The following is a 27,745-nucleotide window of genomic DNA, read 5'->3' as shown; positions in this document are numbered from 1 at the left end:
GATACGGTTGCATGTTTCCGCCCTCGATGCGACAACCACAAAGGCGACGGCAAAAGCTGGAAAGCAGGGATAGAGGTCTGATAGCAGATTGGTCCTCATGTTGCCGCTCGACGACGTATGGCGTGATAAGTGTAGGGAAACCAAAAACGCATTACCCCCTAAATCCGACGGTTGTCAGATTGTGGAAGAAACTTGAACAAGACATCTGACACGAGCAGCTCATCTCCTATATCCTATAATTATGATGAGTTTGTCATTACTCTATGTTCTCTAACTCGCCTTATCCAGTCGTACCTCTGATCAGGTTCAGGCTTCGTAGTATCGTCTTTTGTATAGTTGTTCGTTTCACTGGCAATTTGTGTCGAATTCACTCTTCGAATCCCGCACATTTCCCACTCGAAGCAGGCTGTAGTTGATTTGACTTGCTTTCACCTACAATGTAGTTGCGTCCGTTTGTTTCGTCGCGTAGCTTGCGCGAGATAACGATGCGTGATGATCGCGCCTTCCCTTTTTTCTTGACTTAGGCAGCACACCAAGTCAACCGCGCCCGCCAACTACCTTCGCTTCTTCGATTTAGCCTAATCATTGCAAAATTTGTTGAGACTACTAGGACGCGTTCTTCAAAATGGTCGGATTTGGTGGATTACCCACCTCTCTTCGACTGTCAACGGAGCGCCTTACGAAAAAGAAGCGCAAGCAAACTCACAGGGCAGATCATGAGCAACACGTGGAGCGGTCGACGACTGCGACTGAGACTGATATCGACAATGAGCAGCTTCCCAGTGTCTGTGGAGGCGGCACTCAACACCAGCGCAACTTGTCACTACACGTCATGTGGACGCTGGACGATATCAGACAGATAGCGAGGGAGATTTACGATGGGACTGTTGCAGACGTCCATCTGTCTCTATTTGCGTACTGGGTTCAGGAAAAGAACGAAAACTATGATCTGGCGAAGGAGTACGTTCGGGAGCTATCACTAGATCAGGTCGGTTTCAAGAGCCTCACAAAATCCCATGACTTTAAAGACTGACAGGGCTCTGAAGGGGTACAATATCGACAGGATTGGCAATCGACATCTGCGCAAGCTCCTCGAGGACACATGCCGTCTTCGGCCAAGGTACGACTGCCATCGTTCGGGAGTGCATGAGACCGATGGCTTGCTTGAGGCATATCAATGCACTCTTCAACACTCCCCCATCCATAGCCACGCACGATAAGCTCTCAATCACTACAGCTGCACAACTTTCGAGACCACTGTCTGACCTCTTTTTGTACAGGAAACCAAAGTTTGCCAAAACAATCATACTGCAAGCTAATATGTCAACTCCAAGCCGCACATCGCCTGCTTCCAATACGTTCATCACCTCACCGCTCACCTCTGGGGTTGATACGCTTGCACCGCCTCTTCGTGCGAAGCGAGAGCACCACACCGAAGAAGCAGCTCACCCAAACTCAGTATCGCATTCGAACAGTGATTACAAGGACTACCCGCCCAATAGTGAGCTTCAAGTATACCCGTCATATATTTGTTCCAGCACTGATTTTTACCAGCGCCTGATCGACCAGCGCCACTCACCCTCCGATCACGCAGTTCCAGAGCAAGTAGCACTGCACAAACATCATACAATATCCTAAGATCGGTCTCCTCGCCCATTCACAATCGCGGCGTAGACTCGATTTTACCGCCATTGCCTCGATTTAGTACCATGTTTCAAGATATGGAATCTCATCCTCTGCTCTCGCCGTCACCCATTGGTTCTTTCGTGGCCAGTAGCGAGGTTGGTATCAAGACTGATACTACAACGGACGATGTCTTTGGTATTTTGGATCAACTAGGCTTCCGTCAGAGCAAGCTCCTCAGCATCACACAAACAGGCAGCAAGAACACTCGTCATAGCTCTCATGGAAGGAATCCGTTCGCCGATCCCTGTGATCCACATTGCGGGGGTTCTTTCGAACTGGACACTGCAGACATTGCGTCTGACTCGAGCTATGGGTCGGATGGAGTTGCCGTTTCGAGTTTCAACGAATTCGATGGGACTATTCACAAGAACGAAGAGAATGGGAACTGCGCGAACGATGAGACCTTTGGCGCAATGCGTTCATACACTGATCTGGGTGACGAGATCTCGATCTTAGAATCAGCCTCATCTATAAGCGACAGCGAGAATAAAGCACAATACTCGTACGCTCTATCAGCCCCACCTCCTAATCCAGCCGTTGCCGACCCTGCGCCAACTCCTTCTCAACGCCGCGCAACCTTGAAAGCTCGTCGTTCAATGCAACACCCCAGCCTTATGGATAACGTTCCCAACTTCCATCGGCCGCTTCCGCTTCGTAGCTACGAGAGCGAGGCTCATCTGTATCCGACTTCCCGCGTTCAAGGTAGGTCAAACCGCAATCGAGCTAGCTCTATATCAGAGAGCATACTGAATTCGACTCGTCCTGTGTCCCTAGCAATTGCACCGACGCGTATGACAGAAGGAACACCGTCTCCTTGTTCCCCTGTGACTGAAGCTCGATATACTGGAACGTCTCCCAAGACAACATCTACATCTTTCTCGGGGCTTGACCGTAACTCCGAAACGCTATCGGGGCCCCACGATCTGATACCGTTGCCCCCCAGCTTGACGACGGCTGTCAAGCAATACCCTTCTCAATCTCGTCATGTAGATTGTCCACAACCTCAGAGGATTGAGCGACGTTCCGAGGGAACAACGGGGCGCTCCGCACTACTCCCTCTACCACCTCGGTCGTTCTTAGATAACAACAGTAGTGTCGGCGCTCATACCACTCACAAGGACTACACAGGCATCAAGCATCAGAACTCCTTCAGGACGGGCAGAACGTCTGAGAATTCACGGCGTCTTTCAACCGCCTCAATCATAGCAGCGTTTCCCATCCCGTCCATGCAAGACGAAACCGACGAGCTTCCCATGGCAGTCTCTCGCGCAACCTCATCGCCTGAACTGACAACAGCATCAACATCCATAGCGGAAGCATACCGCGCCATCGCCAAAGCACATATCACGGAACTGCTGCAGCAAACTCGCAGCCGAGGAACTCATTTGCAGAATGTGGATTGGAACGATTTGACGCCGTTTGAGAGGACGTGGCGCGAGGTGAACGAACCGCTCCTTGTGTCGATCTATGGAAGGAGAGACGTACTGCTTACGGATGCGGACGTGGAGTATGTTGACAGCATTGCTAGAGGACTTCGCGAAGGTATAGACGCAACATCTTCAGTTGATTGGCTGTGTCGGGTCTTTCGCGATGCTGTCTGACATGCGGAGAGATTGCGTAGCCGAGTGTTCATGGGGAGATGGGAGAAGTTGGCAAGCATGTAAGAGGATGATCTGGAGGTTACGCTTGTGGTTGGGTAGTCCTTAATATGTATTGTCGGAAAGATAATGCCGCACAACGAGTAGTAGATAATGTATAAAGCTTGATTGACGATGGCGTTTCGCATACTGATCTGCTTTTTGGAAATCATCGTCTACAAGCTCCATGTCTATTCCAAAGATCTGTGTTGCTATAAACTGAACGTGCATAAACACAGCTATATCACTATACCCACTCCTTGTCGTGTGTCTGGGTTTATTCGCAATTTCGCATTCTATCGGCCGAGCCTCAACCCGAACACTGAGATCGGATCAAATTGAAAGACATGATGCGCACAATTGGCCCATGGTTATCAATCCTCACGCAGGCAGAAGACTATCATCGTTAGCAGCACTCAACCGTCAGCGTCGAGATAGATACATACCCATCTTTGCGCACTCATCAGGATCTCCGCCTGTGAACACACGCCACAGGTAGTCAGCGTAACACGCTATGGAACCATCAAATAACCTATAGGGCCTCTTGTGTTCTTCCAATGCCGAATCCCAATCAAAGCCCGTATCGAGAATATTGAACGGGACTGGTGGCACATCGTACGCAGAGACCGCAGAACGCCAACATGAATATCCCACAGCCTCGCCATATCCGTTGATGAAAATCTGCGGACATTGTGCCTTCCTGTCTAGTCCATGTACTGCGGTCAGACAGGCTATACCACGCATTACGTTGGTGCGTAAGTCCGAGAGCGAGAACTCATGTTTCGCGCGTACTTGGCTTCTCCCTTTTTGGTCTGCTTTCCATATTGCAAGCTCAATGGTTACTTGCTGGTGATCCTGTGTACGATTACGCGCCATGAATGCGGGAAGATGGGCCGTAACGAGTATCAATTCTCGGATATCCAGTCTCAGCTTTTTCAACTCCCATTTCGGATTGGCATTGGCCTCCAGCGATTTTACCGATGACCATAGACCTGGGACCTGGACGTTCAAGTGGATTATGATATCCGGCGTACTCTTCATTGAAGCGGTTATTCGTCCGCGATAGGGTAACATTTGACTAGCTCCAGCAGAAAACCAACGACGAAGACCGGCGAAGTTGGTGGAAGACGGTTTGTCACAGTCTACAGATGTACTGAGAACGAGAGGGCTATCCCACCAGAAGCACCCTATGTCATAACTCTCGTATAGTTCTTTGTTCACAAACCGCAAACCTGGCGCAACAAGAGCAATGGGGCCTGTTGTATCCACATCCACGTGGGTGATGCCCTGAGGGTAGAGGACGCGCCCAAAAATATCGTTACGTAGATGGCCCGGCAAAGTGAGCAAGGTCGGATGATGCCTCTTGATCCGAATTGCTGAACCCGACTCTATTGAGAAGTACTGACGGTTATCCAGGCAAGCGTGATAGCGGGAGGGTCTGAAATCCCACCCTTTATCGTCGCACTCATGTTTGGTGCTCGACACGTAGAGGACAACACCTTCATTACCTTGAGGATTGACATATATATGTCTTATGAGTCGCGCGTATCTTCGAATGTGGAGGCTATCTTCCTGAATGATTGCTTCAAGGAGCCTTTCGAGTGCCGCAAAATCGTAGTGTCGACGATCATAAGTAAGGTGATGGTAACCAGTATTTCTACCCGCTAGAAGCGGCGGTTGATATTGTAACGAAATCTTGGCTGAAATCTGAGAGCTCCACATGGCTCCCACAACAGCCCACAGATCAACAGTCAGCGTCTCCAAGTCCAAGTTGTGTGCAATTGTGTCTTCCTGGTCACAACTTTCAGGACAGAGCGTTTCGACACCGATCCCGATCTTTCGAAGCATGTGCCTTTGAGACCCCATTTGCAGAAGCCAAGAATGAAGAGCCGCGAAGGAAAAGCCTCTCCAATCGTGGAAGTGTGTTTCTCGGATGATGGAAAAAGTGTTGTTCACGAAGAACACAGAAGCAACCTCGTGGTAAATTTGGCGGCAGCTCAGGAAGAGATCAATACAGGGATGGTTCGTGCTCAATAGACATGTAGGATCTAACCTTCCAGTCCCTGTGTAGCAATCAGTAGTACAGTGAGCTGAGTGAGGTTAGACAACGACGAAGCGCGGGGAGAAAACTGGCTGACTCTGAGATTCCGAGGCTGTCAAAGCATGATTCCCATCTCCAGGACGACGATATAGGGCCGGACGTTCAACTCCTGCGATCAACAGCGGATCAGGAATTTCGACAACCAGAGCATAGATCGAGTTCCTCAGCTCGCCGGGAAGATCTAGGAAAGAGATGCGCTTCGGCCGCGCAGATTTCGAAGCACCCTTCGGTATGGGAGACACCATAGGCATCACACGCATGGGCAAAACATCTGCCATGGTGAATGTGGTTGTGGTTGTTGCCTGATGGAGGAGGTTGCTGAACACGGAAATAGAGGGGCTAGTGACAGACTAAGCCAGATCTGGAGATGGTCTTTATGACTCCCCATACTACAGTTGGCCTCACATAATGACAGGTACACCTGTTGATTACAACTTTGCGTGAGGATATTATGTGATGACATGAGTGATGGGTTTCAAAGACAGGTACTGCTTCTTTGCATTGCGTTAATCAGCTTCTATAGTAAGTGCGAATCAACAACTGACACAACAATGACGATAGATGCGGGTTCAAGTGCATTACCCTCCCTTGAACCTTGCAGGAATAAACTGTAATCGTCAAGGTATCGTACTTATTCTAGTCTCAGCCCAGAAAGTGCAGAAACGACTACTTGCGAAGATAGTTGGTTTCTCCTCCAGTTCAACATGTCATTCCAAGTTAATTCCGTAGTGAATGAGGCCAATCGCTACGAAATGCTCTAGCGGACAACACAGCCCCCAAGCCATCGATGATAACGTCCGAGGTGCCCGTAATCCTAGGATCAATCCACCCATCAATATCGACAGACAAGAAGCGCCCAACAGCACGCAACAGCGCACCGAATTCAAAAGACGCCTGGTTTACCAGCACCTTACTACCATCTGATCCTGTCTTCCAGGAGGCGACATGGATCTCAGCGTGCCCCGTACTGGTTCCACTCCCCAGATACGTCGCATGGCGCATCAGAGGCGTGACGTCGATTCGAAGTTGAGTCAACGCGCAGGATGTATCGTCGGGGGATGTGTAGACGAAGCGAATTTCCCGCACGTTCCGGCCTTTCATTTCCGCCATTTCTATGGGCGTCGTCGCGGAGTACCTGTTGCTCGATATCCATCGCTCGAGCCTGTTGGCAAGCGTTTTCGGATCATCCATCGACACGCTGTGGATGAGGATGAATTCATTAGCAGTGTAGTAGAATCTGTTGCTCCAGGCGTAGACGAAGCGGCTTATGTATAGCAGTCCTGGAACTACTTCTTTCTCGGTGTCCAAGTTGACCATCACCTCTTCGCGCGATTGCAGGACGAGGTGAACTATGCGCTTTTCCAGGTATTTTGGGAAACCGAGCAAGTGAGGCGTTGTCTGTGTGGTGATGAGCTTATCATCATTTGCGGCGAATATCAGAGGAGATCCGAGGCAAGGATGGTAGTGCCAAAGGTCAGCGCCCTTGATGCGGGGCCTGAAGTAACTTTGAGGGAGGCAGAAAGGTCGATGAGTCGATCTGAAAATCACAACGCCGCGCTGTCCGTCTCTGGCTACGGCGATGTGACAAATCAGGGGCATGGCCTTTTTGATATCGAGATCATCCCTTCTAAGGAAGCGCACCGTTTGTGTCAGAGCGCCGAAACCTGATTCATCATATGTCGGTTCATACACTCTGTGATTGACACTGCCGTCCGGGCACGTAGGCCTGTTGCATGAGGCAAAAGTAATATTCCCATGCCAGTTCCGACTCCAAATCACTCGCAGGAGAGGGAAGATTTCGATACAGGCAGATCCTATCCGTGGATCAGAGTAGACGCAATCCATAATGGCGTCATCCGCGCTATGGCAGCGTTCAGGACAAAGTGAACCCATATCGACCACGACTTTCTTCACCTGTGCGAGCTGAGAGCCAAGGTTGGTCAACCAAGCTGCTCCTTTGTCGAGAAACGTGGCCCTGGCGTCATGATCTATTTCGTCTTCATCACGAAACGTGCTAAACGTGAAGACATTGTTACCAAAGAAGACAGAGCACGACTCATGAAAAACTTGTCGACATGTGAGGAAAAGACCAAGACCAGGATGCGCCACGCGCGCGAGCTCGTAGCTCGTAAGCCCCCAATTACTGAAGTTCTCATTCAAGAATTTCTTGTGTTGTGTATGTCCACGATCTGCACTTGATTTAACGTCGTATTCAAGCCGGGAAGCGTAGCAGAGATGAACAAAAACTCACCATGATAGCCTTGAACTGCGATTAAATCATCATTTGCATCTTCCACATGACGATACAATCTCCCATCAGCGATAATGAGTGGATGTGGGAAAGCCAACGCGAATGTGTAGATTGCGTTTCTCAGCTCGCCAGGCAGACGCAGGAACGACGATGAGAGAGGATCTGCCGGCCGCGATGAACCCTTCGCAACTAGTGACGGAGCGGGCGGAATGGCAGGCTGCAGATCGTAGGGGACTCTATTCCTCGAGAGCGATTGTATGCTCATCCTTGACTCTAGACACTGAAAGATGTGCAGTGCGGAGGTTGACGTCGAGTGGAGGAAGCTCTCCGCTAGCAGGCCCAACTAAAACAAAAGCAGTAACGCGCGCTTGCTCTCCTGCATCTCAGGTCCGTGCAGGCTTCAGCTCCCGACAATAGACATGCACAGTAGACGGACTAGCGGTCTGCACTAACTCCGAGAAACAATTGCGATTGAAATTTTATTGAACAGAACACCAGAAGAGCGATGGTTCGATCATTGAGATGTTTGATTAAACCATAATCGAGTCGTAAGACCGAAATGTATGCCCAAGGTAATTGGGGCATTACATAGGGTTCGAAACATCCAAGGCTGAGATGAGGCATTGGACAGTATCTTGCGGCTCGTCTTCTGTGTAGTAGGCAATCAACGACGATTTTAGCAGTTCCCTATCCTTGACACAGATAATCTATCATCTATCCAACCCTACTACACGCGCGTTAGATTTACTCACCACAAAACGAACACCACCACCAATCCTTACAAATCCCAAGACCGGCCCTAGAGAGAAGAACGACCAAACACGTACTTCCACCATCCCACCCAACCCCCCAGCCTTCACACATCACCCCCCTACCAAACCATCTCCCGCCTCCACCTCACTCCCTCCCCACAATTCCCACCCCCCAATCCCACCCTCCCCCATCGTTACAGTACCAGTGGGTCCCCATACGACCGCGCCATCCCATCTCCCGCGCACGTCGTACGACTAGCCCATCTGTGCAACGTCAACGTCACGGTCTGAAAGGATAGGGTGCGCGATCCACGGGGATGTTTAGGGGGTGGGGGGGAGCGGTGAGCAGTGCGAGAAGCGGTGGGCGTAGACGTGAAATGAGGTCAAGCGGAGAGTGAGTGCAAGAGTGGAATGCAGGGAATGTAAAGAAAAAGGAAGGCTAATTTTTCTGTTCAATCAAGGTAGCATTAAGATTCGATTTTCTGTTCTCGCTAGGTACGATACGGTACGGTATACAAGTATTCCTCCATACATGACATGACGTGACGTGTCTGTCATTACACCCCCTACCCCTGATTTCCATCCGCCCCTGGATATTTCCCAGCCTAGTAGCAGTATACATGCAAACCCGACGCCTAAAACAGCGCGTGTACAGAAGGAAAAGTGTAGTGTAAAAGAGTGGCCCTGACGTGTGTGTGTGTGTCTCTGCCCGCCTGGTAGTAGCAGGAGAGACGATATAAAGAATACAAAAACAATAAACAGACAAAGAAAGAGAAAAAGCCGCCCATGGAATGCAGAAGCGCTCCAACTAGAGCGGTAAGAATAGCGTGTGATGAGACGTAAACCGAAAAGGTGCCATTGAAGGCCAGAGTGTAAACAGGTTGCCGGAACCGTTGTGAGTTTGTGGAGGAAAAGGAGGCGACGCCGACCGACGCCAACCATGAGTGATGTTGTTTGCGACGCCAGACCATGCAGATGGAAATGCAGCTCGCGCGCCAGACAGCGATGCAATGCAATGCGACAGCCCAAGGGTAAGATGTTGAACCCCACGGTTTGCGCTGCCATGGTTGAAAGCAAAGAGAAAAGCTAGGACGCGACTCAGAAGCTGCTACTGAGACTGCCTAAACTCGCCCTGTGAAGCGGTACATGCTGGTCATCGAAAGGCGTGGGGTGCACACTGTTGGTGGTGGACGAACGTTGCGACTGGTGGGCGAGCGGCATGTACTTCCTACCATTGACACACTGGCTGGATGTTGTTGTCTCGCCGCTGAACGAGTTCCGCTTGGGTGTATTGTCAGGGTCGAAGCTGTATAGATTCGTCTGGGAGCTCTGACGCACCATCTTCGAAGACGAGGTCGGCAACCGACACTCACGGAAGTTGGAGTATGTGGTTGGTGGTGCGGAGGCGTTGATCGAGTCGAGGAGGGAAGAGGTGCTGAAGTTGAGCTGAACGTGAGAGGAAGTAGGATTGTCAGTTCCACCAGTGGTTGTGGAGGGGAAGTCCAAGGTGCTGTCCGTGGCACTTTCCATCGGGACTGGAGCAGGAATCTGGGCGGCGACATCTGCTGATGTGCTTCCAGATGAGATGTTGGCGTTGATTTGATTGTCGCCGTCCATGTTCCAAGGTAGTGCTGGCTTCGCGAACGAACCAGACGTAGAGGGTGGTGCGGCCATGGCTTGTACAGAGCGAAGGCGCTGGTCCTGCATCATATCAACGGCATCTCGTCTGGTTTGAGCGGGGCTGGGTTGTGGCATGGGCAGTTGTCTCCGTGGCGCAGTGGCGTCTGGCAGCTGTCGTGGGTGTGGCCTCTCTGGTAGCGTGAGATGTAGGGAAGACATATTCAAGGGTGACAGGGCCTCGGTTGTCGGGGTAGGCCTCAAGTTAGTATGGATGTGGGGTAAACCATGCGCCGAATACGATGGGTCTCGATCAAAGTAAGCGTTTGTGCTGGGTTGGAACGACCTTGCAGTGGGGTGAGACCACCGATCCGATGTGCCGTACAGATTTGTGTTTGTCAAAGACGTCGCATTCGGCAGGTATGTCGACGATTGATCCAGATCGTATACGTCAACTGGCGAGGTCTCTTCGGCAAACGGAATAGTCCAAGAAGAAGGGTACATGAGCCTAGTGTCCACATGAGGGTACTGAGGTGTTGACATGCCCCGAGAATAGATCATACTACCAGAGGCAGAGTAGGTTGGCATCGTGGCATGGGAGTTGGCCAAGCCAGTGAGACTGTGCGCAATGTTGAGGTTGTCCATGACCTTGTGGACTTGGTCTGATCCAACCTTTCGTCATTAGTATTGAAATTGTCGATAGAAGAGCCGACTCACTCGATGAAATTGACAGTGTGTTGGATCAATCCCAGCCTGGTTGCAGTTCGTACATCCCAATCCAGTCCCCGGATCACCGCTGCAGCGGATCTTCCGCTTACGGCAACGGGCGCACTAATTTCGTGTCAGCGATACGTAGTGAAAGTGAGCCAGCTCATATCGAAGATCACGGTGCGGATAGCGTACATCTGGACGAGTAGAACGAAACACTGGGACGATAAGAATGAACATGAGAACATCAACTTACGGCCACTGCAATGCGACGCCTGGACTGACCGCTTTCCGAAGGAGCATTTTCCTGTGCTGTGCTGGATCGACCTCGTGTACTGTTCATTGAACGACCAACCGGGCATCCACGAGGATCGGATCGTGAGGCATAAGAGACTGCGAGAGGCGCATTGCGATTATTGTAATAGTAGTTGTCATATTGCAGAGCGTGGCTTAGACTACGACGGCTCGTGTCGTACTCCATAACCGACATATCTGTGACAGATCTTAGATGTCATGGAGTGAATCGAGGGTTAGACGGGGGCCAGGATGCTTACCGCTACAAATGACTGTCTTCGAATGCTGAGTGGTCCAGGGCTTGGCCACAGATACGTTCAGGTAGTATTTGAGTGGTCGGGAAAGTCCTGACGTTCGCGGCTGACTGTCGACGCCGTGAGAAAGTTGTTGGACGATGAGATTGGAATTGGTGAGCGATTAGACCGGTGAAGCAGCCGTCGGAAGTGATACAATTTATATCTCAAAAGAGAAGAAAGCGCGTCTACTCGTGATCTTGCGTGAGCCCAAGGAGGATTGTTTGTTATGAGGGGCTGCTAGTAGAGTTTACGTGGCTGCAATAAGACCAGTGGGAGAAAGCCTTATGAGAAGTTTCTCGATTGATTCGTAAGGCGGTGATGTGTTTGCACCAGATACTTGTTGTGAGAGCGGTCTATGTAGTCACCCGTGGGATGCTGCATAAGTGACCGGGGCGCTGAGCACAAGCCTCAAAGCACTGTAGGCCAAACGAGGTTGACGATGAAAGTAAGTGAAACATCGTACGGATACGTCGTGTTCTGTTTCCACTCGATAAGCGCCACATCCGTCTATGTCTGGAGGTTGAAAGGTGATCACAATCCTAGATGTGTGCATGAGAAGCCAGTGTCGAGCAGCCTCGGTCAACACACAAATCGATACCAAGCAAACATTGAATCGGTCTCTCCGATAAGTTGAGCAGGCTGTAGCCTAAAGAAATCTCTGTCGCTTCTAGTCGTTGAGTGTTTGTGGGCTGCAAGGTGCCTCCGGGGAGCCGGAAGGCATGGCACGCGTTGGGATCTTTGGCTTGAACAAAGGGGACCTTCTTCAGTTTCTGACTTGGAAGTAGTAACACCAATGCGATAAGCCGAGCTGAACATGTCAGACGTCTCAGAGACTGCGAATACATGGTCAAAGTTGGATGCAGGGAGGATGAAGAATTATCATCCCTATCGCGACATGGAACGGTAGTGTAGAGGCGTAGCTGAAACCTGGCAAGCCATAGCTCGCTAATATGCACACAATACCTGGGTGTGTTTGATCAAACGTTGCAACTCAGCCTGCCCTACTGAATTGATGTAATGTGCCTGCAAGCCGTTGACCTGCAGCGAGTTTGAGAAGTTGGCTGCTGATTGGATGCTCAGCACGCCGATTCTGTACCCTGGTAGGTATGATTTTGAGGCAAGTCTCAAGAAAGTAGAGAGCCTAGACTCAGACCAGTGTGACTATACAGCCCTGCATGAGAATCTGATTATGCATAGATGCCGTTGGCGCACCCACGCTGAGGCGGATAGCAAGGTCTGGTGCCTGCGGGGAAGGATGGAGACGGCCTTCCGACGGGAGCCTCACTCAATGAGCAACGTCTTAAGTCCCTGGCCAGGGTGTCCTTGTAAGTAGGGGGATTTGGTCCTACCCAGAGGAGCTGGAGGATCTTGCGAGATGTCGAGCATGCGCATGGACGGTGGCAATCTGCTCATGGGTCCAAGCAAACGAAGCGACGTTGTACCACCTTCGACGACCGCAGTAACCAGATGTAGACGTGAATCGCCATTTTACGCGCTAGCTTTGGCGAGAAGGCTGCTTTCGTACGGACGTAGGCATGCATGCTAAGGCGTGTTTCCACATTGCAAGCCAAAAGCTTGTAGTTGATACGAGTGCCAAGAAGGTAGCAAACGTCGGGTTCGAGGCGACTCAGCATGATGTAGAAACGTAGATACCAAGCACAGCAACGCTCATGCATCTCGCATTCCTCCACCGTAACTAGCAAAAGTTCCCGTGTCCAAGTAAGGTCCCGCGGATCTGGATGACAGCACGGTTAGGTACAAGGCTCGTGGGCCAAGGGCAGCTCTGAGCGTTATGATAGATGTACGACGAACATCTGGTCCAAGCAAGATGGCAGGTACAATGCTCCGCAGTTGTAGAGTTACAGCAATGGCGTACCTGTGGTCATGAACCATGCTGTGTGCCTCTTGTGGTGTGCAGACCCTCAAGCACTCCAACAGGAGCAATGCTCCAGGTCACCGGCAACACTCCACGGCGATTGCTACAAACATGGCAGTCAGTCACTTGGAGTACAAGAAAGGCACCAAGGCGCGGATTCGCGGAAGAGGCGACGATTGGCCATGGACGTGAGTAGTTTGTATGCGAGATTTCGCTCTACGTGGATAAACAAACATCTGATGGCGATGAAGCACCGCCGGGGATTTCCTCTACCGAGAACCCAGTTGAGGTGCGCAGGGGAGATTTGGATCGAGATGGAGGTCGTCAGATGCGATGCGATGGCTTGCCGAGGAGTGGGCAGGGATGAGCGTGCACAGCAATATGACGACGGGTATTCGACTCAGCGGCCTGCAGGTCGACAGGCAGTCTAGCCCTCTCCGGCCATTGCTCGTCACCTGCAGATGGATACGGTCTGGCAGCTCGGACGCGTCTCATTCGATTCGGATGCTACGAGTGCGAATCGTGGGGCATCTGCTACAAAGCAGAGTGGAGACGGACACAAAAGGATGCGGGAGAACGTTGCTCAGGCATATTGACAGAGCGACTTGCGAGACGGCCGTGTGGGGAAGCGTTGCATCATGCTGCTCCCGCGAATGGCGATGGTGCTAGGGAAGTGACAGCTCACGACGCGTCATGACTAAGCACAATTCACCAGCAGCCCAGCGTTTGCGACCAGCACCCGCACCCGCGCAACACTCGCGCAAACCATGTCTGTGCTGCTGGAAACGTCTCTCGGCGACATCACCATCGACCTGCTCGTCGACGACGCGCCAAGATGCTGTGAGAAGTAAGTCAGTCCCCGGCGCCGACACTCTCCCTCCCGCTGTCGCAAACGCACGCTGAGCACACCCACACACAGCCACTGACAGTCTGTCGCCTCCAGCTTCCTCAAGCTCTGCAAGGCAAAGTACTACAACTTTGCCCCCGTGCACAGCGTCCAGCCAAACTTCTCCTTCCAGACGGGCGACCCCATTGGGCCAAGCGGCCGGGACAGTGATGGAGGCCGCTCGATATGGGGCCTGCTGGACCCCTCGCAGCCCGCGAAGAAGACGTTCGCGCCAGAGTTCAAGCCCCGCCTGAGGCACGAGAACATGGGCACTGTCAGCATGGCCACGGCGCCCAACCCAGACAACCCCGACGAGCGCTTCGCCGGCAGCCAGTTCATCGTCACCCTCGGCCCCAACATCGACTTCCTCGACGGCAAGGCGGCCGTGTTTGGCACCGTCGTCGAGGGCTTTGACGCGCTCGAGAAGATCAACGGCGCCTACATCGACGACAACGGCCAGCCGCTCAAGGACATCCGCCTGCTGCATACCGTTGTCCTGGACGACCCCTTCGACGACCCCCCTGGCTTCGTCGAGCCCCCTGAAAGTCCACTCCCCTCCGCAGCTCAGCTGGCCACCGTCCGCGTCGCTTATGACGAAGACTTGGAAGAGGAAAACGACCCCGAGGCGCTGGAAAAAGTACGTCGGGAGCGAGAAGCGCGCGCCCAAGCCCTAACCCTCGAAATGGTCGGCGACCTCCCCTTCGCCGAAGTCGCCCCGCCCGAGAACGTGCTCTTCGTATGCAAGCTCAACCCCGTGACGCAAGACGAAGACCTAGAACTCATCTTCTCGCGCTTCGGCAAGATCCTCAACTGCGAAGTCATCCGCGACAAAACCACCGGCGACAGCCTGCAGTACGCCTTCATCGAGTTCTCAGACCAAAAGGAGTGCGAGCAAGCCTACTTCAAAATGGAAGGCGTCCTCATCGACGACCACCGCATCCACGTCGACTTCTCCCAGAGCGTCTCCAAAATCGCAGACGACTGGCGCGACGTGACGAACCTGAAGCGCCGCCGCGCCGCCGGAGGCTTCGGCGGCATCGATAACCTCGAGCGCAAGAAACAGTACCGCGACGGCGGCCGCCAGATCGTAGCAGACTCCGTCGTTAATCGCCTCGTCGTCGACGCCCAGCATCGGTCTTCCTCCCACACGGAATCGTCGCGCAAACCGAACGATAGGGTTAGGACTGGTACACCCGACCGCTCCAGAGATGATAGTAATAGGCGCCGCGAACGAAGGACTACCTACCATGACGATCGCTTCAAGCGGGATCGCAGTCGTAGTCCCAGGCGTGAGAGACGTGACCACGCGGATGGACGGTATCAGGATCGCAGGCGTGAGCGCACGAGGAGTCCCGACAGGCAGAGAGAGCGGTCGAGGAGGGATGAGCGGGAGCGGGAGCGCAGGCGTTGAAGTCATGTGATTTGACCTGTGACGTGCTGGGTAGCCGTCAGGGGTGGCTCTTGGTGTTGAGTATGTATCGCCTAGTAGGGTTGAGTCTGGCGCCGTAATTGTATATATAGTCGTTGGCTTCGTATAAGCCTAGGAGTGAGAGTGAGATTGAGATTGAGAAGAAAAATGATAGATACCACAGACATATGCCATTCTTCCTCCCACATACACGACCCTCACAGTGCTAGACTCTTCAAACACGTATCAATTTGATCTACCAGGGTAAAGGGAGAATATACAAACCCCCCCAGCCCCCCTCTCGCAATGCGATTTTTCAAACATATCAAGATCCCAAATGGGCAAATCAGATTGACAAAAAAGCACACACACAAAACGCCCATTATCGTTGTCCCAGATATATCGTCGCAAAAAAACGCCATGGCCATGCACCGTACGCTTCCCTTTCCACTAGACACTCCCTCCATTCGCGAACGCATCACCGAGCATGAATGCGCTTCTCCTGTCCGCATTACTCACTACCCGCGACGCCCTGCACGCGTCGTCAATCCCCAGTGCACGTGTGCCAATCCACCTCGAGGGTCAGATTCTAGTCGCGCACGCTAAGCCCCGAGCGGGTAGTGAACATGCGGGTAGCGATATTCATAGCGAGGAGTTCCTGGAAGAGGAGTTTCGCAGCATAGGGGATATGAATCTGGGAGATGCGAGTTTTGTTATGGCAGGGGCGGCATTCGTAGGTGCCCTTTTTCAGCATACTGTGTGTCAAACGTTAGCAAATGCGTCATAAAATATCATTTCACGATATGAAAAAGGGGGAACATACGCAATAGGGCTCATCAAGCCGCAGATATCGCAGACATGGACCGTATAAGCGTCCGAAACGGAGAACAAGCGTTCCTTGAGAAACGCGGCGGCACCGTGCGCAATCATGCAATCACGCTCCATTTCTCCGAAGCGCAGACCGCCGTCTCGAGCACGACCTTCGACGGGCTGGCGGGTGAGGATTTGCAAGGGGCCACGCGCACGGGCGTGGATCTTGTCGTCGACCATGTGGCGGAGACGCTGGTAGTATGTCGGGCCTAGGAAGATCTGCGTGCGCATCTTCTTTCCCGTGTGGCCGTTGTACATGATTTCCATGCCGCGCTTCTGGAAGCCGGAGTTCTCGAGGAGCTCGGAGATTTGGTCAACGGTTACGTCGGTGAAGGGCGTAGCGTCGCCTTCTTGCCCTGTGATGGCGCCGACCTTGGAGAGCAGACACTCGACCAAATGGGCAATTGTCATACGCGAGGGAATGGCGTGGGGGTTGATGATGAGATCTGGGGTGAGACCGTCTCTTGTGAAGGGCATGTCTTCCTGTCGGTAGGTAATACCGATAGTACCTTTTTGACCGTGACGAGAAGCAAACTTGTCTCCGATTTGCGGGACCTTTGTGGTTCGTGTGCGGACCTTGACGAACCTCAAACCTTCTGTGTTGGTGGTGAAGAGCACTTGATCGACGATACCGTTCTCCGTGCTTCGGAGAGGTGTTGACACATCACGTTTCGAATGAAGAGTCGTCTTTTGTCCGAGCTCCGGCGCATCAGTTGCGATGGGCGCCGTCTTTCCAATGATGATGTCGTCACCGGAAACACGTACACCAGGCGCGACAACACCATCGTCATCAAGCTTGTCATAAGTACCGCCCTTCAGCCTCAATGTGTCAGCGCGGGTTGGCTTCTCGAACTGTTCCAGAACATTGACACCAATACGCTTCTCCTGTTCAGTGTAGGCACGGTAGAACAAACTTCTGAAGAGACCTCGATCGATACTGCTTTGGTTCATGATGACGGAATCTTCCTGGTTGTATCCAGAGTACGTGGCAATAGCGACGATGGCATTCTGACCAGCGGGCAGTTCACGGAACTTGAGGTATTCCATGGACCGGGTCGTCGCAAGGGGCTTCTGAGGATAATAGAGGACGTTCATCATGGTTTCCATGCGCAACGCGTAGTTTGTCAGAGCGACACCCATAGCCTGCTTACCCATGGCAGATTGGTATGTGTTACGAGGCGACTGGTTGTGATCGGGGAACGGAATGATACTAGCGCAAATACCGAGAATCATAGCTGGGTGAATCTCGCAATGCGTGTAGGCGTGAATGCGCGGATCTGGCTTTGGCTTGATGCGCTTGAGACGGTCCTTGCCGAGCGCAGCTCGCTCGTTCGCAGGCAGACCCTGCTTCATATCGCGCCACTCACCGAGATCTTCGGGTGACATGACGATCATGGCTGTCTCCTCCTCTTCAGCATCCAAGTACTCAATCACACCATCTTGGATCAGGCCCTTCCAGCCATAAGTTTGGGCTGCAATGTCCTCTTCACTCAGCCCAGCGGGGTTGAAGAACTCCTGCTCGTGCGTAAGTTTGTTGGAGTGATCCTTGTTGAAGACGAGGTGGTTGCGGGTTGGTTTCCGAACATCGTTCTCAACAACGAACAGGGGCCTCATGACACGTCCAGCATCAGTGAAGATCTTGAACTCTCTGTCACGAATATCTCGAATCAAACTCATTTCGTAGGAAAGCGTTCCGTTTCTGCGGAGCTCTTGCACAACCGAAACCAGCTGCTGGGCGTTCGAATGCACACCAACCCAGACACCGTTCACGAAGACCTTAGTGGCGTCTGGGTTTTGGTTCTGATCGTACTCCTCTAGCAGTTGCATGTTTCGTTGGGTCATGAAATCTGTAATAGGCCCGGCGTCACTTCCGACACTGACGTAGCACATCAAGGACAGGTTCTTGACCAGTCCACAAGCTTGCCCTTCAGGAGTCTCGGCAGGGCAGACCAACCCCCAATGAGAGTTGTGAAGCTGACGAGGCTTGGCAAGCTTGCCATCACGACCGACGGGAGTATTTGTTCGACGCAAATGAGACAAAGTCGAAGCGTATGTGTATCGGTTCAGCACCTGGGACACACCAGCCTTGGCCGAGGCGGCCTTCTTCTGATCACCCCAGTTTCCCGTCGCCAACGAGTATTTCAACCCGTTTGTGATGATACTGGCCTTGACAGCCATCTGGATGTTGAAGTCTTGGTTGTTCTCCACACACCTCTGGAGGTACTTGTAGATGTCTTTAGTCAGCTTCAAGAAGAGAATACGGAACAAGTTGGCAATCAACGGCCCAGCAAGATCCAGCCTCTTCTTGCCGAAGTGATCACGATCATCCTCGTCTCGGCGCCCTAGCACACACTGGAGCAGACGATGGATCATGTAGCCGAAGAAGTAGGCTTTACGTGTATCCTGGCCTTCTTTCTGGGAAATGTGGGGAAGGAACTCGCGCTGCATGATATCTCTTGCGAACTTTAGACGCCTGTCCTTTGTGCCTGTGTTCGCTCCTCGCTTGGCGATGAAATCCAGAGCATTCTCCCTGTCCTGCACAGCCGAACCCTCTTCGATACTGGGCTTCAGCAGCTCGAGCATCTGCGTATCCCTGCGGTCATAGACGACGTGGCTGAGAATCTCTTCGTCAGACACGACACCGAGGGCGCGGAAGACGATGGCCATGGGCACGTCGGCCTTGATATATGGTAGGGTGGCGTAGGCGAAGGGACCAGGCATACGCTTGCCACCACCACCGGCGGTCATCAGCGTGTTCTCAGCCCACTTAATGTTGAAAGACGAAATGAGACGTGTGCCCTTCTCGACAGCACTGCGAATCTCGGCGGTCCACGGAATGGGTCCCTGCTTCTTCCGGAAGACCTGCACAATGTTGGCAGCACTGCGCTCCTGTGCGATCAGGACCTTCTCACTGCCGTTGATGACGAAGTAGCCACCCTGATCGTAGGGACACTCATTCAGTCCGAAGAGAGCCTCGTCCGTCTGATTGCGCAGGTGGCACAGCTCGGACCGCAGCATGACTGGCAGCTTGCCAATGAAGACACGCCCGATCTCGCCTTCCAAGGGCGCATCCTCACGGTCCCAGCGAACCTGCGTGGGGCCACCCGCTGTGCCAATTGTGTTGCCCTCCATTTCCTCGTCCTCGCCCTCGGCCGGCTCCCTCGACTCACGTGCGACCATGACGCGATTCGAGATGTCAGCCAACATGGCGCCCGAGTAGGTAAGGTTGCGCAGTCGCGCCTCGTGGGGGTGGAGCTGGTTGGTGGAGCCATCGCCCTCGGTGTGTGTGGGGCGGGCGAGGTAGACGCGGCCAAATGTGATCTCGTAGCGGCGCTTGATGATGGGGTCCACGTCCTCGTCCGGGTTGTAGGGCGTGTTCTGCTCGAGAATGACGCTGCCGTTCTCCTTGACGATGTCCTGTATTGTGTTGCGCGTGAACTCGTCGTAGGAGTCGAGCTGCTGAGAGACCAAGCCCTTTGTGTCGAAGAAAGAGCTGATGACGGCCCAGCAGTCCTCCGACGTGATCGCGTTGTCGCCCTCCTCTTCCTCCTCGTACTCGTCCTCGCCCTCCATGTAGTCGTACGGTTCATCCATGGTGGCGGTGGGGTGGAGGTGAATTTGGCGGGTGGATGCGTGGGGGAGAGGGTGCGGTGGGAGTTGTTGGGGGCAAGGGTCGAGGAGATGAAACTCCTTGTCGAGGAAGTCGCGACAGGCGGCGACCGCCTCGAAGAAAGCTGAGGACTAGCGCGACCGCTAGGCTAGGAAGGCTTGGCAACCACCTCTCTCAGCCATCGTGCATCCCAAACCACTCATGCTTAATCCCAGTTGTATATCATCAAACTCACTTCATTGACAAGTCCCAGTGCTGGCTCGACAATCTCTGTACTTGATCATGCCCGTCTTCAATATGTAGCAGTCTGTCGTCTAGCCTCTACGAACAACAGTATTACATGCATTAGCCAACCTTCTGCGTACTTGATATAGACTTTCAATCCACCAGCTTGTAAACTTTCATGAGAACTGTTGTACTACTCGGACCGATTGAAGATATGCTGCGAACAATTACCTAGCTTCCTAAATACACCACTCATCGGTCTGTAAAATGGACAATGTGACCGTAGTTACTCTTACTTGATGACTTCAATTCTGTCTTAACCATGGTACCGCTCAAGATTACTATGGTAGCATGATTTTTGTTCTGGGCAAGTCGCATGTGGCAAGGATGAACATTTGTAGTTTGACCAGTTCTTTCACGTGTCAATATATCCCAGCAACATAACACTCAGACCTCATCGCAGGCCTGCTACCGTTGCAGATTTGACTACAAAAAGGGTAATGCCAGTAGAGAAGTCAACCACATCCAATCCCAACCCCCCCTAGATCTTACTCTGCCCCTCCTGCGGCACCTTAACAACGACCTTCCCCCAGCTATCCCTCGCGCCCAACGCTTTGAGCGCATCAGGCACACTCTCCAACCCGACAAACTCCCTATCCGTAAAACTTGTGCCCTTGTACTTGCCCTCCTTGACAAGCTTGAAGATGCCATCCCAAACAACATCAATCATCTCGGGCTCATTCGTCGCATACGCGCCCCAATGCAACCCCACGACGGACACGTTCTTTAGCAAAATACGGTTCGTAGCCATCTTCTCGATATCCCCGGCTGCGAAGCCAATGACGAGGAGGCGCCCGTTCCAGGCTGTGCATTTCATGGATTGCGCGATCAGGCCGACGGGGTCGTAGACGATGTCCACACCGCGGTTCTTGGGGGTAAGCTTTTTCACTTGCTCTGGCCATGAGGCATCGCGGTAGTCGATGGCGTGGTCAGCGCCGAAGGACTTTGCGACGGAGAGCTTGTGTGCACTGCCGGCCGTTGCGATGACGATTGCGCCGAAGGCTTTGGCGATTTGCACGGCTGCGAGGCCGACGCCGCCCGCGGCTGCGTGGATGAGGACGTAGTCACCTGGGGAGGTAGTCAGTTGATGTGAAGTAAGGTATGAAATAGACAAGACTCACCCTCTTTAATCCCCGCCCTCGTCACTAACCCCGCGTAGCTCGTTGGCGCTGTAACAAATACGCCCGCCGCATCTGCAAAACTCCACCCCTCAGGGACAGGCTTCAGCACCCTTTCCAAGCAGCAGATGTGCGTGGCATAGCCACCCTGAGACGCGCCAAAGACCTTGTCGCCGACCTTGTATTTCCCGCCCGAGGGCGCTTGAAGCACGACACCAGAGAATTCAGACCCAGATATCCAAGGGAAGGCGGGCTGATGTTGGTACTTCCCGCGGATCTGCAGGAGGTCGAAGAAATTGGTTGCTGAGGCGTGGATGGCGATTAGGTATTCGCCGTCTTTTGGAGTGGGCGTGGGAAGGTCGATGACTTTGAGGTCGCCAGGGCCCTGTCGTGATATGGTCAGTTGGAGGGGAGACAGGTGTGGGAGATGGAAGTACCTCGACGTATTCTTTGAGCTGAATGCCTCTCATGTTGGGATATGGTGGGTGTTGGTGTGATTGAGGTGTTGTATATTGGCAATAGGAAGTTGAGTGAGATTAAGGTTGGTTCTATTAATCTCAATCGGGTTCAGAAGGAAGAATAGTTTCCTAGGCGGAGAATAGATCAAGATTCATTGTCGGTTGTCGCGATAGCTCTCCGCCAGGAATTGCCTCGGCTGCTGTGTATCACGACTAGCCACTAGCGCGTTACCCCATCTTTGGTAGCTTTTGAACTCTGGAGCGTTCACTTTATGCAAAACGGCCATTAGATCAGACCCTTGATTCTGTTCTTTATAATCTTTTTGTTCGTACCTTTGTTATCTCCACGAGTGAGCATCTCTTCCCAGATCGAGACCTTCAGGTTGACACAACGCAAATGACCTCACGGGGCTGTGGAATACTTGGCCACTACCAGACGCTTCGGTATAAATAAATGGGCTCGTTCTGCATAGTGAACATGTTTCTGAGGAGAAATTTCCTTGGATCCCACGGCTCTGTGGTTGATGTGAATGATACACATGTCAATATATTTGTAGACGACGATGAGTTCCGGAATACTAGAACGCACGGAATTAACGTCTACATACTACAAAACATGCGAAATTGTACTTCTAACATATCGTGATAACAATCAGTTAGTGATTCCGACTTAGCACTGCAATACAAGGCTGGTTCTTAGTAATGTTCAGCCACATGTGGAGCTGCGAGCTAAGAGGGAGTGACGTTGGTCTGTCCCGCGCGCCTTCTCCGACGTTCCAACACTATCCAAAGCCGCCGCCGCACAACACTCAGCAGACCGCTTCCTCTTCTCCTCTCCACGACAATCCTCTCACGCAACCTCTATTTTATTCACGTGCTCGTCTAACAGCTTTTACTCGAAGAAAAGCTACAAGGCCGACAATCGCTGCTCTGTACATCGTCCCGCACACGCCATGGCCGACGACGCCGCCACGTCCACGGAAGAGACGCAGATCACCTTCAATGTCAAGGCCGCAAACGACCAGAAGCATGTCCTGACACTGCCAAGCACCACGACGGTCGGCGACCTCAAAGCCAAGCTGTCCGCCCCCGAATACGCAGACATCCCCGCCGAGCGCCAGCGTCTGATATACTCTGGCCGCGTGCTCAAGGACCCAGACACGCTGGGCGGGGTCAAGATCAAGGACGGCCACACCATACACCTCGTCAAGGGCGCAGCAAGCAACGTGCGACAGAACCCTGCGAATCAGGGCACATCGAGCACTGCAGGCGCAACTGGTGGTTCGTCGGCATCTCAAGTACCGACCAACATCGCTGCAGGCACGGGGAATAACCCTCTCGCGGGCCTCACGGGTGCGCGGTATGCCGGCTTCCACGGCCTGCCTGGTATGGACACGTTCGGCCCAGATGGAGGAGTGAGTCGACTAAGCTACTGTATCATTAGGATCGCACTGACAACCTCTAGATGGGCCCGCCGCCAACCACAGAGTCTATGCTCGAGATGATGGACAACCCCATGTTCATGACGCAGCTGAACGAGGCTATGAACAACCCCGCAGTGGTCGACATGATGATGCAAAACCCCATGGTAGGCACAAAGATCTACTACCGAAGAAGGTTCTAACGTGTCATAGATTCGCAACAACCCAATGCTCCAGAATATGCTTAGGAACCCCGAGATGCGCCGAATGATGTTCAGTCCCGAGATGATGCGCATGCAACTGCAGATGCAGCAGAACATGGGAGGGAATCCTGGCGGATCGAGCTTCCCTGCTCCAGGCGCGACAGACAACACACCACAGGCGGGCTCAACGGCGACTGGCAACCAGGCAAACCCCGCAGCCTCAGCAGACCCATTTGCTATGTTTGGTGGAGGAGGTGCTGGGGCTGGGGCTGGGGCTGGTGCTAATCCCTTTGCTGGTCTCTTCGCAGGAGGTGCGAATCCACTCGCTCCCCAACAACAACAACAACAGAACCAAAACCCAGCCAACACCACAGGCACAGACTCGAACGCTTCGCAACAACCGCCACAAGACGCTGGAGCGGTACCTGCGAACCCCTTCGGAAACCTCTTTGGCGGGGCGCAAGGCCAGCAGGCAAACCCCTTCGCAGAAGCAGCACAGAACCTGATGCAGAACCCGGAGGCTATGCGCTCCATGATGCAAGCCATGGGCGGAGATGCAGGCGGCGCAGGCGCAGGCGCAGGCGCGAACCCCTTTGCTGCTTTTGGCCAGCCTCCTGCATCAGCTACAGGCGCGACAGGCGGTGCTGGAGGAGCGAACCCGTTTGCTGCGCTCTTCGGACCCGGCGGTGGTTTCGGCGCGGGAGGAGGATTTGGCGCACCTCCACCAGCAGACACCAGACCACCCGAAGAAGTCTACGAATCTCAGTTGAGACAGCTGAACGAAATGGGGTTCTACGAGTTCGATCGTAATGTGGCAGCGCTACGGAGGAGTGGTGGCAATGTGCAGGGTGCTATTGAACATCTCCTTGGGGGAACGTAGAGTGTACCTGATCGAGCGCAGGTGCAGCCAATCGCACCCAGACGACGCAAGGCGCAGGGAATAGGGTGTGAGGAGTATGCGGATCCCCAGTCTGACGACTATGGGGTTGATATTGGTAAAGAGCTTGATGAGATAATGGCTAGCTACGACTCCCCTGTCTTCGAGGGCAACAGCCTGCTCGAGGACTAAGGATAGTGTAGGGCATAGATGTAATATCCGATGCAGGTCTCGCATAGGGTCATAATACCTGTTGCTGAAGTATGAATACATCTTTTGGACAAGTTACTCGTGCTTGAACACGCTATGCTGCCTTCGATGTCGTCCTCAAGACACCCATGCAAGCGTATAACCGTCATTGCATCATGGACATGCTCGAAGAGATTGGCTACCTTGGTACCAAGCCCCTAGCGCTGTGATCGATACTTTCACAAAGAAGTTCCGCATTCGGTATACCAAGGCCTCATCTAAGGGTTCAACGTGGATATGACGATCTTCTTACAGTTCATCGTATCCATGCTCGTGGTTCGGCTGTTTCAGGCATTACTAAGCCTCGCTAGCGCTGCAGACCCTCAATTTGGCCCACGTGGCAATGTCAAACTACACACCGAGCCGCAAAATATTTTGTTGTTCGATGGGTTGACAACTGCCCTACATCAAGCTGTAGAACTGCCACTTTGGTTTGTCTTGTGCTGAGCGCGTATCTGGAGTCAAGAACTGGCAAATCACAAGAGCCAGCTGCCTTGATCACTCGTTTGCGATCCGCAGTCGCCCACGATGTGCGATAATAAGCGGTGAAAAATTGCCTCCCTTTTGGCACCTGAGTCCGAGCGTGAAGCTAGACTAACTATCGTCAAAGTAAAACATTTCCTTTTGCTCCTTATCTCTTATCGTCTTCTCCGTTTCCCCACGTCTGTTCACATCTCTCTCCGGTCTTCCCCGCAAAGCGTGTTGTTTCCTTCATCAGCAAAGTCGATGAGCGTCAGTCTTTCGGGCCCTCGTAGGCTCCCTTCAAGCAGTCTCCCACCCGCACGATCGCTACCTACCGCTACTGAGGAGCGAATCATATCCTCGCTCAGGGACCTTCAAGCACTGTACTGCCCCCTGCGTTTACCCGCTACTCTACCAAAAAAGGTCCGGAAAAAAGGTATCGACATCCCTGCTGCTGCAACACCTATCCCCGTCGACTCGGGCTACGCATCCCAGGACGAAGAGGAAGATGATGACGCCGCGCTTGAAGAGGTGACGGCAGGCATACGCGCCGACCCCTTTGAGCGAAGCTTTGTAACGCGATGGCTTACATGTTTGATTGGGAGAGTGGAGGAGATGGCTTTCGACGACGACGTCAAGGGAAAGATAGTAGACGACGCAGCCTTCATCCTCTCATCCTTCTCCGACTCCAGCACCACCGAGGAAGAACAGGCACTAACCCGTGACTTTACTTTCTCCCTCCCCGCACGTCACGGGGGTGAAGTAAAAGTCACGCTCAACGACGCCCCGCTCTCGACCACGGACCACACCGACGTCGGCCTGCAGAGTTGGGGCGCAAGCATCGTCCTCAGCAGCATGATGTGCGCCGACCCCTCTGCATTCGACCTCGCTCCCCTGGGAACCGGAGCAACCACAGTCCTTGAACTCGGCGCTGGAACTGGCCTTGTTAGCCTGACGCTCGCCAAACTGCTCCCGGCTATGGCCATCGATGCGCACATAACAGCAACGGACTACCACCCCACGGTTCTGCAAAACTGCGCCGTAAACATAGCGACAAACTTCCCCTCCCACGCCGCAGATGCACGCGACATGCCCGTCGCAACAGCACTCCTCGACTGGTCATCTCCCCCGCCGCACCTGCGCTCATCAGTCCACCTCCTCATCGCCTCGGACGTTGTGTACGCGCCCGAACACGCGTCCTGGCTGCGGGACTGCGCCGCGCACTTGCTAACCCCTGAGGGTGTCTTCTGGCTCATGGTTACTGTGAGGGAGAATGGGAAGTTCGAAGGTATCCCGGAGACAGTCGAGCATGCTTTTGTGGCGGACAAGTGTCCTCGGGATGTGGCGGGGCGGCGTTTCGGCATCTTGGGGAGGCAGAGCGTGGAGAAGCGGAGGGGGATTGGGAGGGGGGACGAGAGGGGGTATGTGTTGTATCGTATTGGGTGGGCGGGGGTGTGAAGTCGAGATGGGGATTTGGATTGCGGTTCAGCGTTGCGTTGTGAGTTTCTGTTGGGATGGATAGAGAAATAGATGATAGATGGCGGTTTTAGACGTAGATTCATAGATTCATGATAAAGATATGTCAAACTCGCACCATATCTATCCACCTCCATCAACGGCTCTCGGCCAACGACACACTGCTGATCGAATGCCTCCCCGCCGCTCCCTTACTACCCGCAAGCGCCAGTCCGGCACCGACCAGATTCCCCAACGCACCACCCCCCTCACCCGCCGACTTGATCGAGTCCTTCCTAGAATCCTTCCTCTTAACCTCCACAGCAACCCCCACTTTCTCATCAACCCTCCCCTTATACGCCCCATCCTCCGCCCGCCAATACCGCGCCCTCCCCAAGTTCCCCCTCCGCGCCATCTCCTCACCAGCCGCAAACGCCTTACTACTACTCTTCTTCTCCAGCCGGAGGGTGTGCTTTTCCCAGTCCTTGATGACCTGCAGCGACGCCACGACGAGGTCCGGATCGACGCTGCTAGACCGAATATACAGCGCCTCCTCGCCCGCGCCGTTCCAGAACGCATGGTCGGCGACAATCTGCCCATACAGCGGATCCGGCGAGTTCGACGTGGCGGCGAACAGTGCGTGGCGCAGCGTGTCCCAGCGCGCGCCGTTGAGCGCGCTGACGGCGTGCTGGCTAACCCACATATACGCGCGGCCGTCGGGGCCGAGGAAGCGCAGGGAGTCGTAGTTGAGGGCGTGGATATATGTGGTTAGGATAGTGCGGCTGCGTGAATGGGTCAGGGTTTCTGATTTGCGGATCCCTGTGTTGAGGTCGAGTTTTAGGTCGTATGTCCATGTTGGGAATTGGTCTTTTTTTGTGTCGCCGTCTGGGCGCGGGCTGGTCATTGTCCAGGAGTGGCGCGGGTCGCGGTAGCTGCCGCCTTTGAGCTTGAACTTGAAGTTGTAGGCTGGTGGGGTTTGGCTGGGTTGGGTGCTGGTTCGCCATTCGGCGGATTCGGGCGTGTCGAGCCAGTCGGATTTTGGGCTGGGGTTGATGTCGGCGTAGAGGGTTGTGAGGGCTGGCTCGAGGTACCACTGTGGTGGGTAGGGTACGTGGTGGTGGTGTTCGAGGTAGGCTGATGGTGCGGCTGGGTCTGATGGCGAGGGGAATTGTGGTGATTCTTGGACGGGAATTGGCATGCTATCCCATGAAGAAGAAGGGTATTT

At 53.4% G+C, this 27,745-nt stretch overlaps 10 protein-coding genes across 10 annotated transcripts; 4 read left to right on the top strand and 6 right to left on the bottom strand.

Annotated features, from left to right (window-relative positions):
• The first annotated feature begins 197 nt into the window (after positions 1-197).
• Positions 198-3,373, top strand: P153DRAFT_44155 (uncharacterized protein). Its single transcript, XM_033673201.1, has 5 exons — positions 198-988; positions 1,047-1,120; positions 1,281-1,501; positions 1,555-2,388; positions 2,461-3,373. The coding sequence occupies exons 1-5, from the start codon at positions 626-628 to the stop codon at positions 3,285-3,287; spliced, it is 2,319 nt and encodes a 772-aa protein (XP_033522311.1). The 5' UTR covers positions 198-625; the 3' UTR covers positions 3,288-3,373.
• Positions 3,374-3,380: 7 nt separating this feature from the next.
• Positions 3,381-5,716, bottom strand: P153DRAFT_397815 (uncharacterized protein). Its single transcript, XM_033671588.1, has 3 exons — positions 5,462-5,716; positions 3,770-5,413; positions 3,381-3,720 (listed from the first exon to the last, which is right to left on the bottom strand). Exons 1-3 carry the CDS (start codon positions 5,700-5,702, stop codon positions 3,698-3,700), a joined length of 1,908 nt encoding a protein of 635 aa, XP_033522310.1. The 5' UTR covers positions 5,703-5,716; the 3' UTR covers positions 3,381-3,697.
• Positions 5,717-5,914: 198 nt separating this feature from the next.
• Positions 5,915-7,970, bottom strand: P153DRAFT_397814 (uncharacterized protein). Its single transcript, XM_033671587.1, has 2 exons — positions 7,676-7,970; positions 5,915-7,613 (listed from the first exon to the last, which is right to left on the bottom strand). Exons 1-2 carry the CDS (start codon positions 7,938-7,940, stop codon positions 6,142-6,144), a joined length of 1,737 nt encoding a protein of 578 aa, XP_033522309.1. The 5' UTR covers positions 7,941-7,970; the 3' UTR covers positions 5,915-6,141.
• Positions 7,971-9,525: 1,555 nt separating this feature from the next.
• Positions 9,526-11,242, bottom strand: P153DRAFT_293944 (uncharacterized protein; the record flags this gene model as incomplete). Its single annotated transcript, XM_033663923.1, has 3 exons — positions 9,526-10,716; positions 10,762-10,875; positions 11,009-11,242. The coding sequence occupies 3 exons, from the start codon at positions 11,240-11,242 to the stop codon at positions 9,526-9,528; spliced, it is 1,539 nt and encodes a 512-aa protein (XP_033522308.1).
• A 2,716-nt stretch (positions 11,243-13,958) lies between these two features.
• On the top strand, positions 13,959-15,515 carry P153DRAFT_342894 (cyclophilin-like protein; the record flags this gene model as incomplete). The annotated part of the gene is made up of 2 exons (XM_033665985.1): positions 13,959-14,065; positions 14,162-15,515. Exons 1-2 carry the CDS (start codon positions 13,986-13,988, stop codon positions 15,513-15,515), a joined length of 1,434 nt encoding a protein of 477 aa, XP_033522307.1. The 5' UTR covers positions 13,959-13,985.
• Positions 15,516-16,101: 586 nt separating this feature from the next.
• Positions 16,102-19,976, bottom strand: P153DRAFT_294299 (RNA polymerase II second largest subunit; the record flags this gene model as incomplete). The annotated part of the gene is made up of 2 exons (XM_033663945.1): positions 16,102-16,267; positions 16,336-19,976. The coding sequence occupies 2 exons, from the start codon at positions 19,974-19,976 to the stop codon at positions 16,102-16,104; spliced, it is 3,807 nt and encodes a 1,268-aa protein (XP_033522306.1).
• Positions 19,977-20,595: 619 nt separating this feature from the next.
• Positions 20,596-22,123, bottom strand: P153DRAFT_397810 (NAD(P)-binding protein). The gene is made up of 3 exons (XM_033671586.1): positions 21,833-22,123; positions 21,399-21,780; positions 20,596-21,345 (listed from the first exon to the last, which is right to left on the bottom strand). The coding sequence occupies exons 1-3, from the start codon at positions 21,863-21,865 to the stop codon at positions 20,759-20,761; spliced, it is 1,002 nt and encodes a 333-aa protein (XP_033522305.1). The 5' UTR covers positions 21,866-22,123; the 3' UTR covers positions 20,596-20,758.
• A 683-nt stretch (positions 22,124-22,806) lies between these two features.
• P153DRAFT_376849 (uncharacterized protein) lies at positions 22,807-24,357 on the top strand (the record flags this gene model as incomplete). The annotated part of the gene is made up of 3 exons (XM_033669699.1): positions 22,807-23,268; positions 23,319-23,441; positions 23,488-24,357. The coding sequence occupies 3 exons, from the start codon at positions 22,807-22,809 to the stop codon at positions 24,355-24,357; spliced, it is 1,455 nt and encodes a 484-aa protein (XP_033522304.1).
• Positions 24,358-24,980: 623 nt separating this feature from the next.
• Positions 24,981-26,523, top strand: P153DRAFT_423907 (uncharacterized protein; the record flags this gene model as incomplete). Its single annotated transcript, XM_033672459.1, has 1 exon — positions 24,981-26,523. The coding sequence occupies exon 1, from the start codon at positions 25,330-25,332 to the stop codon at positions 26,521-26,523; it is 1,194 nt and encodes a 397-aa protein (XP_033522303.1). The 5' UTR covers positions 24,981-25,329.
• Positions 26,524-26,890: 367 nt separating this feature from the next.
• P153DRAFT_261273 (uncharacterized protein) lies at positions 26,891-27,424 on the bottom strand (the record flags this gene model as incomplete). Its single annotated transcript, XM_033662834.1, has 1 exon — positions 26,891-27,424. A coding segment is annotated over one exon (534 nt), but the record flags the coding sequence as incomplete, so codon positions are not given.
• Positions 27,425-27,745: the final 321 nt, after the last annotated feature.

The sequence above is a fragment of the Dothidotthia symphoricarpi genome (assembly GCF_010015815.1).
Source record: "Dothidotthia symphoricarpi CBS 119687 unplaced genomic scaffold P153scaffold_13, whole genome shotgun sequence".
NCBI classification, from domain to species: domain Eukaryota; kingdom Fungi; phylum Ascomycota; class Dothideomycetes; order Pleosporales; family Dothidotthiaceae; genus Dothidotthia; species Dothidotthia symphoricarpi.
Note: the sequence above shows the minus strand (reverse complement) of the source record. Positions and strands in the feature narration are given on the sequence as shown.